Raw genomic sequence first — 16,122 nt, 5'->3', positions numbered from 1 at the left:
TAATCTCTTTTGTCACCGTCGACTTCTCGACTGTCGGTCTCAGAAGGAGACATCAGCAGTCAGACCTGACAGATTTGACATTTGACGGCAGAACGAGTCCCTGCTGCTTCATTACAGACTGGCGTGATCCCCGGTTCAAAGCCGGGCCGAGCAAAGAAAAGGTAGAAACAGGCAGAGGTTGTAAACAGGATGCGGAACAGCCTTCCGTTTTATTCTAAATTTGATATGTACAGGAAAAGTGTCTGTATACATTTCTTAATATATCATGTAAAAGTTTTCTGGAAAAAAACAATTGCACATCAGCTTCCATTTCTTATTATACTTTAAAACACATCATGGTACAGCGTGGTTGAAGGCAATGTCAAACGGGATACAAATACACTGATAACCGCTCGTAAAGTGTTGGCTCTTGTACATAAAAGAAAAAAAGAAAGAAAAAAGGTTCTGGAAGGAGTACCCCAAAAATGACACGTTTTAATATGATATCAAACATTTTTAAAAACACGCTGTAGCTTGTGTGCTGTAGTGTCATTGACAAGCGCATCACATCGTGTCCCTCTTTTGTGTAAAATATTGTGATAGAATATCAGGCACTTAATCGATTTTCTGACCCCGTAACTAGACAGCTGAACAGCAAAATCCACGACGTCTAGAGCACGGGTCAGATACATCCTTCTGAATGTGCTCCTCTGCATTTTGGAGACGCACTCGTATTCACAGCAGGAAGTGATGGCCACTACAACCAAACACGTTTACTAAAAGTCATTCACCTACACAGTTCGTATCTTATTTGGTAACAGTTTTCATCAGCCCCTTTGCAGCGTGGATTAAAAAAACACATTGACAAGGGGCCATAGTGCGTTAGTGTCATTACACCCAAGTACATGCACAATGCAGAAGGGACATTTTAGTTAGCTTAAATCAGAGTCGTGTGAACGGTTTACACACTGGAATAATGCCTCTTCTTCTTCATCTTCTGACGTTCATCATCATTTATTACCCCCACTCAGCCTGCATCTTTCCCAGCAAGGGCCTCCATTAACCAACGGGAGATAATGTATGTCACGCAGGTTCACTCTGCATACGGGGTGTGTAGGAGTGAAGGGCAATTATGCACCGCCTGTTTGTTTTCCACAGCTCAGTGATGGCCATTTTATACTGTTTTTTTTTTGTATTTCCCTTTTGTTTTAAGTTTGACCTCGGCTCGATCTCATTCGCTTCGCTTGCAGGCAGAGACCGCCATGTCGCAAACATTAGTGATGTCAAAGAGGGGCAGGTTCAGACCAGGAGAATCTGTGGCCACCTACTGCAACGATTACAGCGGTGGGCCGGGTGAGGGATTTATAAAAAAGGTGCTCAAAACGGAATACAGAGCACATCTATTGCCTCCACGCGGCTCTCAACATGGCGACGGCTGAGCGAAGGCGTGGAGCTAACGGTGCTAACAGTGCAAACAACGGCAGCATTGCTGACAGAGCTAACGGTGCTAACAGTGCAAACAACGGCAGCATTGCTGACAGAGCTAACGGTGCTAACAGTGCAAACAACGGCAGCATTGCTGACAGAGCTAACGGCGCTAACAGTGCAAACAACGGCAGCATTGCTGACAGAGCTAACGGTGCTAACCTGAGGGGGAGCAGGAGGCTGGGCGTCTGCTAGCCAGTGTGGTACAACAGAGCGACTTACAACACACACACAGAGGGAGATCGACTTTATCCTCTCAAGACATTACTCAACTATATTTTTAACATAGCAAGCAGTGTTTGCTGCTATATTAATGAGCTGATTTTCTAATTCAGCACTTTTAAGCATGTGTTAGTGATGCCCATGGTCTTCTTTCCGACCTATAACTACAGCAAGTCACTGGGCTAGCCTAGCATGAATCATAGTTAATGTTACTGGTTTATTGGGTCGCTTCACTTTAGTTTTGGTTTAATTTGCCAAGCTCAGTAGATGTCATATTATTTTTTTGTGGCTCCCATTGTGGCAATTAAATCTGTGTGAAAACGTTTGCATGAAATGTACCTTTTGACACAGAAGTTCTCCTGAACGGTGGAAGGTATCGATGCTTTGTTTAGTCATAAGACAGAATCCGATGGTCCAAATACGTCTTTTGAATAAACTGTGTGTGAATGTATTGTGGTTAGCGACTGAAGTTACAAGTCAGCTGAATGTCAGTTTGCAAAGCTAGCTAACTCTGAGAGCTTTTGTGACCGTGATTGCGACTGACTACCGCTAGCATTGTTCCCGGTGGCTAACTAGCCCTGTGAGTGTGTGACCAATGTCGCACTGCCTGATCCCAGTGAGGCCAGGCATCTGCTCTGGATCATTTACAGACCACACTGAGAAATATGAATTATTTTGGAAGAAAGCAGTTCTAAGAAACATTTCTCTCAATTTTTGGAGAAGAGTGTCAGCTAAATGCTTAAAAAGGTAAAATTACAGAAAGCAATTACAGCAATTGAAAGCAATTAACTCCTGAGGACAATTTTGCCTTTTGTTAAAAAACGGGAGAAAAGCTCCAGCTAATCTCACACTGGCAGCTTTATTGTCTCTCTACCCATCGTTATTCTGGCTGCTTTTTGTGCTTTTATTCCTCTCTTTATGTCAGAAGCCGGGCCCTCTGTCGGTTCCTCTGGTGGCAGCGTTCTTTGGCTCTGGCAGGCAGCAGGTGGCTTGTGATGAAAAATTCAGAGCAGAGTCTGACTCTGGAGACGAGGAGGAGGAGGAGGAGGAGGAGGAGGATGGTGGTGAGCAGGAGGAAGAGTGAGGGGAAGGGGAGACATGAGAGGAAGGTGGGAGATGAGCGAGGAGAGGGGAGGATAAAGGTGGGGGTGTTGAGGTAGAAGAAAGAAACGTAATGAACAGAGAGGCGACGAGAACGAGAGGAGGATGGGAGCCAGAGCTCCAGAGAGACAGACAGGCAGCCGGGCCAGCGAGTCAAGCCCAGAGCGGTGCAGGGGGGGCAGGCAGAGGATCAGAGCTGTCTACCCTCTCTGCCTGGGTCTCCTCCACGGAGATAACACACGATATGAATCATTTATGAGGGGGGGGGGCTTTTCTTTATTAATAACACGCACGCTGTGCCCCGCTTCTTTCATACATTTCATACGTGTTTTCTCTTCTCCCCGGGGAAGTACTCAAGTGAGAGAGCTCGCGATCGTAGAGGAGAAAACACTGGAAAGTGGAGAAACCAGAATGCAGAGAAACGCCGTCAGCAGGGGTCGAATGTTAACTTAAGCGAAGTGAAGACAGGTTTTTTTTTTGTGACCGATGGGACGAGTCCCCCCCCCCCCCCCCCCCCCACCCCCACGGGACACTTTTTATTTTAAAGTCACGACACGAATGCCTGATTGTGAAACATGTACCTTGTCACATGCCCACACACTAAACCCACACAGAAAGTGACGCCTCCCCGTGGGCTCACAGAAGAACGCCCACTCACTTGCCGGTCTGCCCGGTTGATCGTCAGCACATGACGGCGCCAGATCTTGATGAATCAGAGTCCTGGACGACTGTGAACGAGCGCCGGAGAAGGCACTGAGCGTCTCATGTCTGTAGGAGGGTGAGCGACTGACTGACTATAGGTCATCGGCACGGCGGGGGATTGAACACAAACACCCACATACTGAGCACACTTCACATCTGGTTACCTCTAAGACCATCGCTAAGCTATAAAGACCTGAAGGTTTGTCCCTCTGTCAAGGACTGCAGCGTCCACTTTCACTTGTTTCTTCAAGGTAACCCCCCCTTTAGCTCCTGTGGCAAAAGTTCTCTGTTCAGCTCTTCATCCCTCAGTCCAACAATACTCCTCAAGAATAAAAAAGTCTTCCTTTCTCCGACCCAATTCTATTAAGCCTCGCTAACTGCGAAGGCGACGGCGGCACATCGTGGCGGTACGGACCCTTGGGGGAGGCTGGCTCCTTCAGGCGCGCTGTAGGGTACCCCTCATAGCTGCTGTTACCGATGCTCTCCTGCATCAGCTTCCCTTTGGCTTCCTGCTCTCGGCGCCTCTGCTCCTGCCTCAGGAGCTCCTGGGCCTCCAGAAGGACCCGGGCGTTGACCCCGCCGCCGCCCGGGTATCCGTTCCTGGAGCCCTGGTAGCTGGAGTACCTGGGGTTGTCCTTTGCTGTCTGGAAGACCTCGCCGGGAGGGTACGCCTTGTCCCACGAGTCCTGGGAGATGGAGCTGGGGTTCTTCCTGGGTTGCCTGGTGAGGAGACAGGAAACGGGAGAGGAAAAGGTGACTTTTGGTTCCAAAGAAATGCTCCTTGAACATGACACATCGATGATTTGTTTCACCCTAATAACCCTTGAAGAAAAACCCCAAACTGTATACATGCGAGACGTTTTATATGACCAATTCGGGACATGTTTGATTTCTGGTGATTGGCATCAGGTGATGGCAGTTTCAAACAATTACACATAATGTGCCGTTACATTTCTCCATGACACACAACTTGAACCCTCTAAGTGGCATATTGGGACCTGGTCTGGTGGGAAACGTATAGCCAGCAACAATAATGTTTGTTCAAAAGCCATTACCTCTTGGGAGAGGGACTAGTGTTTGTGTTTTTGCTGAAACACAGTTATACTGTCAGTTGCACGGTAGCCAAGACATCACATTCAATGAAAATGAGGAACCATTACAGCCTCACAAACTGCCTCTGGGCGAGTACCGCCCCACAGTAAAAACATAGCTAACCATGTCAAAGTCCCCTTCCAGCCCATTAGGCCCGTCTCGAGATGGACAGAAACAACCATTGGATCTGACAGACAGTAGCAGCAGACCTTCAGCAGGTGGAGAAAAAAAAAACGAGGCGACCATCTTGTCCGCATGGATTTAATATTGGATCGGGTATTTGACGCTTGACACTTGTCTCAAAAGGCACGGATAGTTGTCATGCTTCGGAGGGGATGCCCTGCCCTTTACCGCAAAAAAATAAATAAATCCAGATGTGTGACATCGCCTCTCATTTTTGCTTGGCTGGCCTCTTTGTGGCAGCCCCACGCTTTTGTGTGCAAGTCCATACGATATGCATGAGTGTCCCAAGCCACTACAGCTCCACCCATTTATCTCGAGGACACGGCAAAAATGAGAGCAGAGAGAGAAGAAGACGACGACACACAGAAACATCAATGGGCTTTTGACTTGGAGCCATGCATAATTAGCAGGTTTATCAGCCAGCTGTGAAGAAATCGTATTATTCCTGTGTTTGGATTTGAGTAGGAAGGGGAGAGAAAAAGAAAAAAACACCTTAATGAGAATAGAAAAGACCCTTTGTTTTTATTCAGCAGAGATTGGACGCAATTGGGAATGGATACGCTTCTCGATCGGTGAGATAGGAGGAGAGCGTAGCCCAGGTTTACTCCCGCTCACGGTTGAGTGATTCCAATTTTCAGAGACAGGCGTCCCCGACATCTGATTTCATTTCATATGTTGACAAAGAGGCCAAAGCCTGGTCCTGGCCCCCAGCTGAGAAATGCAAACCAGATCACTCCCTCTGTCAGATACCGTGCCAAAGGTTGTAGTGCGAGGCAAAGTACATGTGTGGTAAATACAGAATGATGTACATGGTTCTGTATTCCACGCATGCACACTTTGAAACATGACAGATGATAAAACAGAAAGGTTGAAAGGTGACAGAGTGAGATTGAGAGGGAAAAATAAAGGGAGACTTTGGGGGGGGGGGGGGGGGGGGGGGGCAAACGCCACTGCAGCTGTTGTAGCCAGCCTTCGGTCGCCCGTGATGGCATTACTTTGGCTCGGAGATCAGTGGCGGTTGTCGGTGACGAATATGAGGAGCACTTCATCCGCTGCCCTCCTTTCAAATGGCAGCGGTTTATTTTCACTTACAGTTCGTTGTTTAGGAAAGGCTCTCGCCCAGAAGGGATCTGACCTTTATGGAGTATGAAAGCTGCTTTTTAAAGGAATGCCGCGGCCATTAATCACGTCTCCATTCGCAATCCGGTCAAGCTCTCATGAAGGATTCCGTCCCTCCATGAATCCCTTCGAGGCCACGCCATATTTACTCCGTCTCAGCCTCTTGATTTCACACGATGGTATGCTCTGAGTCAAACAATAGCTGGTGTTCTCAAGATACTACAGCAGGGTTTTTATCCAAACAGAGCAGTTTCTTAATGGAAATTAGTGGAAAAGCGAAGGGACGCGGTCACAGGATGCTGCCTCTGACCGCTGGAGCGAGACGGTAGTTCATTAATCTTTCAGCAAAGCCGCCTGCAATATTTATCAAGGAAGGGATCTATGTCGATAACAGTGGATTAGGGTACGTTGGTGAAGTAATAGAAGATAATGTGTGTAATGTTGTATATGTATGGTAAGTGAGCTGATGATGTGCACCTGGACGGGTCTGCTTGCTTTGACCTTAGCAGGTCCTGATTCAAGAATAAAACCCCCAAAAAGAGGCCAACTCAGCTGCCCGTCTGCTCTCCCATCACCCCCCCCCCCCCAGACCTTCAAAACCTCCACTGATTCTGAACTTCATATGACGTCCTACGTAGAATAGAAGAGCCTCGGGATTCTGGTTGGAGTCCGGTATAAATACACTTGACCTGACGTTACTCATCCTGCAGCTTCATCTTCCTGAAAGAACATCTAAAATTGCATCACAAAAGGCAACCGATGATTGATGAAACCCTGCGACACACAAGCAAAACGGTCGAGGGCCCAACCCCAGTGTGACCTCTGAGGCCTTAAGGCCCCTCGGGGGCCTCACTGACGTCACCTGGTAAGTGCTTGAGTGGGAGATGCAGCAAGGGCTCAACATGGTATAAATAGGAAATGAGCAGCACTTTGCGGCGACATATCATGTTACCGTGATGACGCAAACATCACGTCATGTCAAATTGCAGGTTTAGGATAATTGACAAATAATACATTTACTTGTTTTTGTCTGTGCAGCAACATTAAGCAGAATTTAAAGAAGTGTTTGATGCATAAACCAGGTGTCTGCTTCTATTCTATTGTGTTTTATATGAACCGTGTTTCTGTGTTCATTTAGTACGCCAGCTGACCAACGTGCCAGTCCTCCTCGTGTGATGCTTTTGGGCTTCCCCTGGTTAACCCGTGATTTAATGTCACAGCAGGAATTCGGGGCATTTCCCTCTGACTGCGAACTGTGTTTGCATGAAGGACTCAAAATGCCAGAGAGAGAGAGAAGAGAGCCTTCAAGCCTTTTGTTCAACTGGACAGTGTGAGAACCCCTCAGCCCTCTTTGGGCCTGAAAGTCCGTGAGGACTGGGTCATGCTGATGGTCCCTGTCAAATTTGGAAGACATCTTGTTTGACAGTTCACAATAAAATGGTATTTTCCCATACAATGGATGAAAAAAGTAGTGCACGTGCACACGCACGCACCCGAGCACTTCCTGGAACAACAGGCAGTCATATCATGCGGATCAAAGGGAATTACATTAAGGGAGAGGAAAGCAATCATGTCAGATCTGTGTGATAGGGTAACATGATCCGTCCATTCTGAGGCTGAGTGTGAGTGTGTGTGTGTGTGTGTGTGTGGGTTTGTGGTCCGACTGGCCAGCTGTGACCCTTTTTTCTTACTCAGATGTTATATATAAAATCTGCTGTCATTACTGTAACATGGCTATTACAATGAATCAGACATGATCAAACAGGCGCGCACAAACGTGAGGACACACACACACACACACACGCACACACACACACACGCACACACGTACGTACGTACGTACACACACACACACACACACACACACACACACACATCACTTCTTGAGAGACATTACGGTAAATTAAATTACAGGATGTAAAATAGATGCAAACACAGTCACAACCTCCTGTTCACATCTCATATTGGACAGACAGCAGGAACACGAGAACATTCAACACGTACTAACACACACACACACACACACACACACACACACACACACACACACACACACACACACACACACACACACACACACACACACACACACACACACACACACACACACACACACACTCTCTCTTACCGTGGCAGGGAGCTGTACTGCCGCTGTGCCTGGGCGAACGAGTCTCTCTCCTCCTGTCGCTGCCGCTGCATCTGCACCTCGACCGACACCGAGTGGCGACCCGGCTGGCTGTACCCGCCCTGACCGTTGCTGCTGGTGTTTGACTGAAAACAGCAAGATGGCCGCCCGGTTAACTTTCAATGTCCTCGTCATCACTCCATCTGTCTATTCACATCTCACACAATGCTGCCCAATAACATGGAAATGTGCCCCGGGTAGAGAGGCTTCAATGTTACTGTTTTAATCTCATGCTCTTGGGTCAACTTAGGGAAAGAATAAACATCACATTTAAGTGGGCGATAGTTATATTTAGTATACTTCCCCACTGATTTGAACCTTTACCATACTGATATCTGTACATTGTCTAAATGTAAAAAAAAACCCTAAAATTTCCGCCAACCAGTCAAGTTGCAGTTTATATCGATGTCTGTTCATAATGTCATCCCTCGGTCATTTTATCTGATTAGACATTTGCGAGAAAATGTCAGAATTAGCACATGAATTCTTGAGTTATGGCGAAAAATGTGTTTCGTGAGGTCAGAATGATCTCTGATCATTGCATCCTTCCGTCACGGTGGACGTTTACGCCAAATCGATAGAGATTCCCTCACGGTGTTCCTGAGATATAGTTTATGAGAACGTACGTATGTCCGTACAGACGGACGGACTACGTAATGTCTCCTGCCGGGAGAGTTGCAGAGGCATAAGAAGTCCATTTTTAAAGGGTTCCATCCAGAATAACGCAAACGATGACTCTGGGAAGACATTTTGCTCTTTAATATCCGTATGCAAGTGGAAAGATATTCGGTTTTTCTCATTAACATTTGTGTGAACAGACCCTTTAAAACTGCAACACTGTGTCTGAGGCTCCAGAACAAGCTGCTCGATCCCTCGTAGAGATGATTTGGCTCCGGGACGTTTGGAAGTTTTACACTCCCAGAGTGAGAGAAATAGTGGAGACCTTTTCTGTGTTCACTTAAACATTCATGATGTTGAACTGCCTGCAGTGCTAATGCAAGATAGATGTATGAATGGGAGATGTTGGAGGAGCTGTGAAGCAGATCAGTCTATTTCATGTAATTGGTCCTCCACATTTCAAACACTTACTCCACTATATGCTGCACGTTATAATAACAGTAATAATCTCTAATTACGATCCAGCAATAAAACATACGAGCCAAGTTCAATCAAACAAACTTTAAGTAACATGCATACGTGATAAATCAAATTAGGTCTAAAGAAGAAACAGTAACTTTTCTGTTATCCGATCCAGTCACGGTGAGTTTCATCCTTTATGCTTGAATGAAAGGATCTTACAGTTGAAATATCTGCAAATTTAACTCAAAAGTAACGATAGAACGTCTCTCTTGAGATACGCTGAATGAAGTTTAACCATCAGCAGTAAGAGGGATTCATTCATTCAGCCAAAGCTGTATTTTACCAGAACACAAGACAAAACATGTGACCTGTGACACATGATCCCTCTGTTTAAATTCAAAGCATGAAAATCACCACAACTGGACTCTGAGTTTTCACACAGTAGCCAAGTAGCAGCAGTCCCCCCCCCCCCCCAAAGTCCAAACCACAGACACTTACCAGCAGTCCGTTCGGGGGCAGACACACCCTGAGCTCGTCTCCTCTCAGGTCATAATGAAGGTGAGACACAGACAGACAGAGGGAGGGGCCATGCTGGAGACTCAAGAGCAGGGGCGGTGATGAGACGAGGTGGATGTTAGTGGGTGTTAATGAAGGAGACAACACTCGGCCTGTTGACATTGTGACAGCCGCCACCCCCCCCCCCCCCACACACAGCCGTAGATGAACACCTCCTGTTCAGGTTATTAGGTCACAGTATGTGCACATGTGGACATCGGCACGGCCATGATGATTGATGTGCATATTTGTAAATATTTGCAAGTCTGTAATGATTTCATGTCATTTTAAATTAATTATTGTTTTATTCGTCTATTAACCTTTATATACACACACTCCCAGCCCATTAAAATATACATCCAGCATCTCTAATTCACATACACATATTATATTCATATTTTTATGTTATGAGGTTCAGTTTCTAGTTTGCACGTTTTCCCAACCAGGTCTAAAGGCAAACGTCAGAGATATATATATATATATATATATAGCTCTGTGTTCTTGGACATTGTCTTCTCACATATTTCAGAATTCAAATGGGCATAAAGGCCCACACACCGTCATGCACTCTCTCCTATATGGCACTCATGGTGTTGCAGTACGTTCAACGCGACGGAAGTAGTTTCAAACTCTGGAGAGAAGTTCAAATCCTACTTTTTCACCTCTGCATCGTCAGTTACAGAAAGTTGTTGGATGCTATGCTATGCTATGCTATCCCCTCCCCCCCAAATTCAGAAGTTGGAAAGGTGTGGGACGTCATGTGCCGAACCAAGCAGTCCCCTAAAGTGAGGACTTTTACTATCAAGGTCTAACATTGGTACTCAAAGATAGATGTACACACACACACACACACACACACACACACACACACACACACACACACACACACACACACACACACACACACACACACACACACACACACACACACACACACACACACACACACACACACACACACACACTAATATCTCTCTCAGCAGCAGAGCACCACCACAATCCTCCCGCTCCTCCGATGTTCATTAGCTGTGTGGGTGCAATAACCGTGTGCTTAGCTCAAAGCCAGTCTAATTACTTTTATGTCCGTGCAGCGTATTGAGATCCTGGCGGGAGCGCCGTGGACGTCAGCTTGTGGGAAGACCGTAAAACCATTAATAGTGCTAAAGGTCCCCTTTGAACCAACTGAAGCCGGGTGCAATCATCTCTGGGATTGATTGGCACTGCCTCCCCGCTCGGCTGACAATAAGGACAGACTGGCAGCCGACTGAGAGGGAGGGTCAGCTCACCACACATCCCTTACTCCATGTCTGAATTGAAAAAATTACCCTGCAGGTAAATTACAGTCACAATATTTTCCCCTTTAGGAGTGTTGAATATTCCTCGGAATGTGTCTCATCTACCAGAACACATGATGGGGGTAGAAAACCCCCCTGAAGGAATCCAGATAACCGCAGCATTAAAATGCTACAGTAAAATACAAGAGGCAATATTATGCTCTTTCTAACCACCCCCAACATCAAGTGAATGAACTCCTCTATTCCCATAGTGGTATAAATGAGAGCAATGAAGCTGGCGCGCTGCTGCCGGCAGAGCGGGCATCAGTCATCCTGATGGAATTAGACCGTGCTACCCACAATCCTCCCCTGCTCCCAAATGATGGTGAAAAAGCAGAAGAGGGCTCCCATAGCAAAAAAAGATATATATATATATATATATATATATATATATATATATATATATATATACTGATGAAATGATGTGGCTAAAAAGGGACGGCTATGAAAACAGCTTGTGTTGAAAATGGATAATTGGGCCAATCAAGCACAGAGCGGGAACATTGTGGGATAGATTCAACTCTACTCCACTGGAGGTTTGATATAAAGAGGGGACGCTCAGGTCGAGTGTCCACGCCCGGCTGAAAGCTGCACAACAACACTATTAGTGCTCCCGTATGGCTGTTCAAAGACATCTGCTGAATTGATATGATGTGACACTAACAAACCTGAGGATTTGGGACATGACTCGAGTCTCGCCTTCGAACTTGAGTGCTAAGACTCGAGACTAACTTGGGACTTGTGAATCACTACCTTGGTCCCACCTCTAATAAAAGGGTTCAGCATTCAATTCCCAGTGAGATCTGAATGGATTCAGGTTGAAAATCATGATTGTCTGTAATATAAAGTAATCTCTGTCTTTTTGTTTTGTAAACAGATTTATCGTTCAGTCGAGAAAAGGTTAAAAAAATACTGAAAAAAAGTCTATTCCTAGTTAAATACAAGAACAGGGAAAAGGAGCGAAGGGAACCAGAATGTATCTGGAAGTGACTTGATGGTAATGTCCATTATTTCATTATGGATTGAACTAAACAATTATCAATCCCTTCAGCACTCTAATGTGTCTTCTGTAAGCCTACTTAGGATCAATGTGAATAATGAAAGCATGAATAAAAAGCAGCATATGAATGTGTGCAGCATCTCATATAGAGCGCTGTCCTCACAGACTGCAGCTTGCAGGTGAATTAAGAAAGAGGACTCACAGGCTCCTTGAGGTTTGCAGCACATCACTGAGGTGAAGCAACAACATGTAATATATGCACGGGGGAGGTGATGGAGTTTCAAAGACACAGTCCCCCCGTTCTCCATATGGCCCACCGGTACGGCCAGGGCCCGAGTCTAATAACATGCAATTACCATGAAAAGCCAGAGTGTGAGCTATAGAAAGACCACAGAGGGTTCCATTAGACTGAAACCAGTGTGGAACCACAGAGGGTTCCATTAGACTGAAACCGGTGTGGAACCACAGAGGGTTCCATTAGACTGACACCAGTGTGGAACCACAGAGGGTTCCATTAGACTGACACCAGTGTGGAACCACAGAGGGTTCCATTAGACTGAAACCGGTGTGGAACCACAGAGGGTTCCATTAGACTGACACCAGTGTGGAACCACAGAGGGTTCCATTAGACTGACACCAGTGTGGAACCACAGAGGGTTCCATTAGACAGAAACCGGTGTGGAACCACAGAGGGTTCCATTAGACTGACACCAGTGTGGAACCACAGAGGGTTCCATTAGACTGACACCAGTGTGGAACCACAGAGGGTTCCATTAGACAGAAACCGGTGTGGAACCACAGAGAGATCCATTAGACTGAAACCGGTGTGGAACCACAGAGGGTTCCATTAGACTGAAACCGGTGTGGAACCACAGAGGGTTCCATTAGACAGAAACCGGTGTGGAACCACAGAGGGTTCCATTAGACAGAAACCGGTGTGGAACCACAGAGAGATCCATTAGACTGAAACCAGTGTGGAACCACAGAGGGTTCCATTAGACAGAAACCGGTGTGGAACCACAGAGAGATCCATTAGACTGAAACCGGTGTGGAACCACAGAGGGTTCCATTAGACTGAAACCGGTGTGGAACCACAGAGAGATCCATTAGACTGAAACCGGTGTGGAACCACAGAGGGTTCCATTAGACTGAAACCAGTGTGGAACCACAGAGAGATCCATTAGACTGAAACCGGTGTGGAACCACAGAGGGTTCCATTTGACAGAAACCGGTGTGGAACCACAGAGGGTTCCATTAGACAGAAACCGGTGTGGAACCACAGAGAGATCCATTAGACTGAAACCGGTGTGGAACCACAGAGGGTTCCATTTGACAGAAACCGGTGTGGAACCACAGAGGGTTCCTGGTGGAACCCCCAGTAAAAGCAGCTGGAAACATGGTATTTATCTTTGGCATTACATATTTGTGAGTAAACACGTGAGCGTGAATGGAAACTCAGTACTTCTGGGTCCAGACTTTCATAGCATCGGGTATAAAAAGCTGCTAAATGTCAGAATGAAACGCTTCGTCAGAACTGCAGACTTGTTTGCTCATTATTTCATCAGAAAGCTTTTGAGTTACCTCTTGGAGTGGTTTGTATTTAAGCTGCTTGTGCTAAGATATTTAAAAACAATTGGTTTGGTGGAGACATGTTCGTACTCTTTATCAAACCTCAGGGTTTTCTTTTGTTTCCGTGGTTAACGATCGCTTTGACAACCAGAGCAAACAATCCAGAAATTGACAGCGAGATATTTCTGACGTCCCTTTTTCCCATCACGGTCCTGCCCACTGATAAGCAGAAAGAACAGTGCTGTCGGAACCCAGTACGGTTCTCACTAACTAGCAAGAAAACTGCTTTTCAGGGATTTCCTCATATTCCCGTCAACATATTCATTCGACAAATAACCCGAAAATGTTCAGAAGCCATCCTCGACGTTTAGAGTGTGGGTTAGTTTTCATGGGAACGCGAGGCTTGGACAATAGCCAACGCACTGCAGTGGATGTAAACAGACATAATGCTGCCGTATTGTTGAGCTCTTTAATTGAGAGCGCGCTCGGCTGTTTAGAGACAAAGAGAGATGTGACCTGCGCTCTTCTTTCCCACACTGTACCGCTTTCTGCCGCACAATGCCGGCTGGAATGCGCGTCGGCCTGTCGAGCTCATTGAAACGCACGACTCTGGTCAACACTGCCGAATGCAAAAACAAAACTACACATTTTTATTGAACAAATCAGCTCGAAAAAAGAAAAAAATCGGAGCACAGATGACTTGAATCGTGAGCTCTCACTTTATCATCTCGATTATAAATCTTTCGGACTAAACTCTCCCGTTGCACACCGAAGCTACGGTGGGAAGTTGTAGTGTGGACACCAGCAGTAAAAAGAGTTCATACAGGAAATATACAAAAACACTTGGTGTGCAAAATGACACTTGAAACAACCAACAAAGACGATTCATATCATTTGCTGGAGAGGACGTAATTTACAACACACCAGGTTTGAGACAACACGTATTTATGCCACTTATCACCACAACATATATCAATTATAATACCTACTGTGACAAAATGTGTTTGTTTTAGAATATGTTGTGACAGAGCGTGCGTGAAATCAACAGAAATGTGTGTTGTCCCAAACTAGACAAAGGACTGTGGTGAAGACGACTCCGTTGGAGTGTAAAACAATAATAGAAAAAAAAAAACACATTACACAGAGATGCCACCAAATAGAAAAATGTTGTAAAATCTGAGTTAAAATTAGCTACAGCTAATGTTCACATCATCATAATGTGTTATTCAAAACAATTTAAAACCAAGTACACTTGAGTTGAGGTGCACGGAAGCAGGAAGGACTAAAATAAATACTAAAATATGACAAGCGATTTCATCACCCCAAGAAAACGTGAAGGCATTCAGCTGTTTTTTGTTCGCTTATTATTAACCCCTTGCTGCTTCAGAATGCGGAGATTTGAATTAAATAAATGCCAGTTTAAAATGTACACGACCCGACCATGAAACTGTAAAAAAGGCACGGTTAAAACAAAGGTTTTACAGATGAGACCCCGTACACAGAAACAATGTGAAGACAAAACCCAATCCATGATGAAAACTGACAGACAAAAACGGGGGACGATGCATGAGTACAGTGGGTTGTGACAGGCGGGTGGGGTTAGTGATGGATGCGTCAGGAGGTGTGCAAACTCCTGCATGCAGGCAGGTTGAACATTGGAGGGTGAGGGGGGGGTGGGGTGTTAGCGTTAGCACAATTAGCCAAGAAGGCCCATGGAGGTTAATGGTGATCCTAGTGGGGATCATCAGTCTTGTTCACGGCTGGTAGTAGTGCGGTTAGTGGTGGTTAGCACCATACTCCAGCTAGCCCAGGGTTCTGTTTGGTGCTAACGCTGTTAGCATTCTCCTCAGGCTAGCGTGGAAGATGCACGTGCAGAGTCTCGGGTCTGGGTAGCCATCCTCTCCGGCCTGCAGTGGATTTGAGTCACGGGGCCCCCGTCATGTCAGACACTCACCCAGGGCTGCTCGAAGCTGTAGGTCCTCCTGCGGTCGTCGGGGTCGTCCGGGATGGTCTGCGACTGCTGGAACTCGTGCCTCAGCCTCTGTATCCGGTCGTGGTTGCTAGGTGCTAGCCGGCTACTGTGGTTTAAAAAAAAAAGAGGAGAGAGAGAGAGAGAGAGAACAGGGGGAGGGGGGGGAGATTGATGAGTGTGAGAGGTCCATTGTGAACAAAGTGACCTGGTTCCATCAGCGCAGGCGGAAATGGCCTGCAGGACCAAGTTCTTTAAAACCCAACATGCTCCGTCCACCAATTGATCAAATGCACTCTCGACTCTGGAAAAAGCAACCCGGCCACGTTCAGGCCGGATATAAAACGTGATAAGTACGGGCAGAGCCAGGAGCGGGCTCACAGCAGGGCCAACAGCAATATCAATCAAACTAATGCACCTCTGATGTATTATTCATCACAATGAACAAAGCCTAGTGGTGACCGGTGAGCAGTACCAACCCCCCCCCCCGGCCTCATATCATTCAACCAGCGCGCCGCTATTGTCTGTTGCAGCCCCGCGGTGCTCA

General features: G+C 46.3%; 1 protein-coding gene across 3 annotated transcripts in view; it reads right to left on the bottom strand.

Annotated features, from left to right (window-relative positions):
• Positions 1-3,319: 3,319 nt before the first annotated feature.
• Positions 3,320-16,122, bottom strand: part of LOC306706782 (partitioning defective 3 homolog) — a 209,064-nt gene continuing 196,261 nt past the window's right edge. For all 3 annotated transcript variants that reach the window (XM_079173990.1, XM_079173992.1, XM_079173991.1), the window contains 3 exons: positions 15,561-15,684; positions 8,012-8,154; positions 3,320-4,209 (listed from right to left, as the gene is read on the bottom strand). In XM_079173990.1, the coding sequence (XP_079030116.1) occupies positions 3,813-4,209; positions 8,012-8,154; positions 15,561-15,684 (664 nt within the window). In that variant the 3' untranslated portion in view covers positions 3,320-3,812. The remainder of the gene's footprint in view (positions 4,210-8,011; positions 8,155-15,560; positions 15,685-16,122) is intronic.

This window comes from Pholis gunnellus (genome assembly GCF_910591455.1).
Source record: "Pholis gunnellus genome assembly, chromosome: 14".
NCBI lineage: Eukaryota > Metazoa > Chordata > Actinopteri > Perciformes > Pholidae > Pholis > Pholis gunnellus.
Note: the sequence above shows the minus strand (reverse complement) of the source record. Positions and strands in the feature narration are given on the sequence as shown.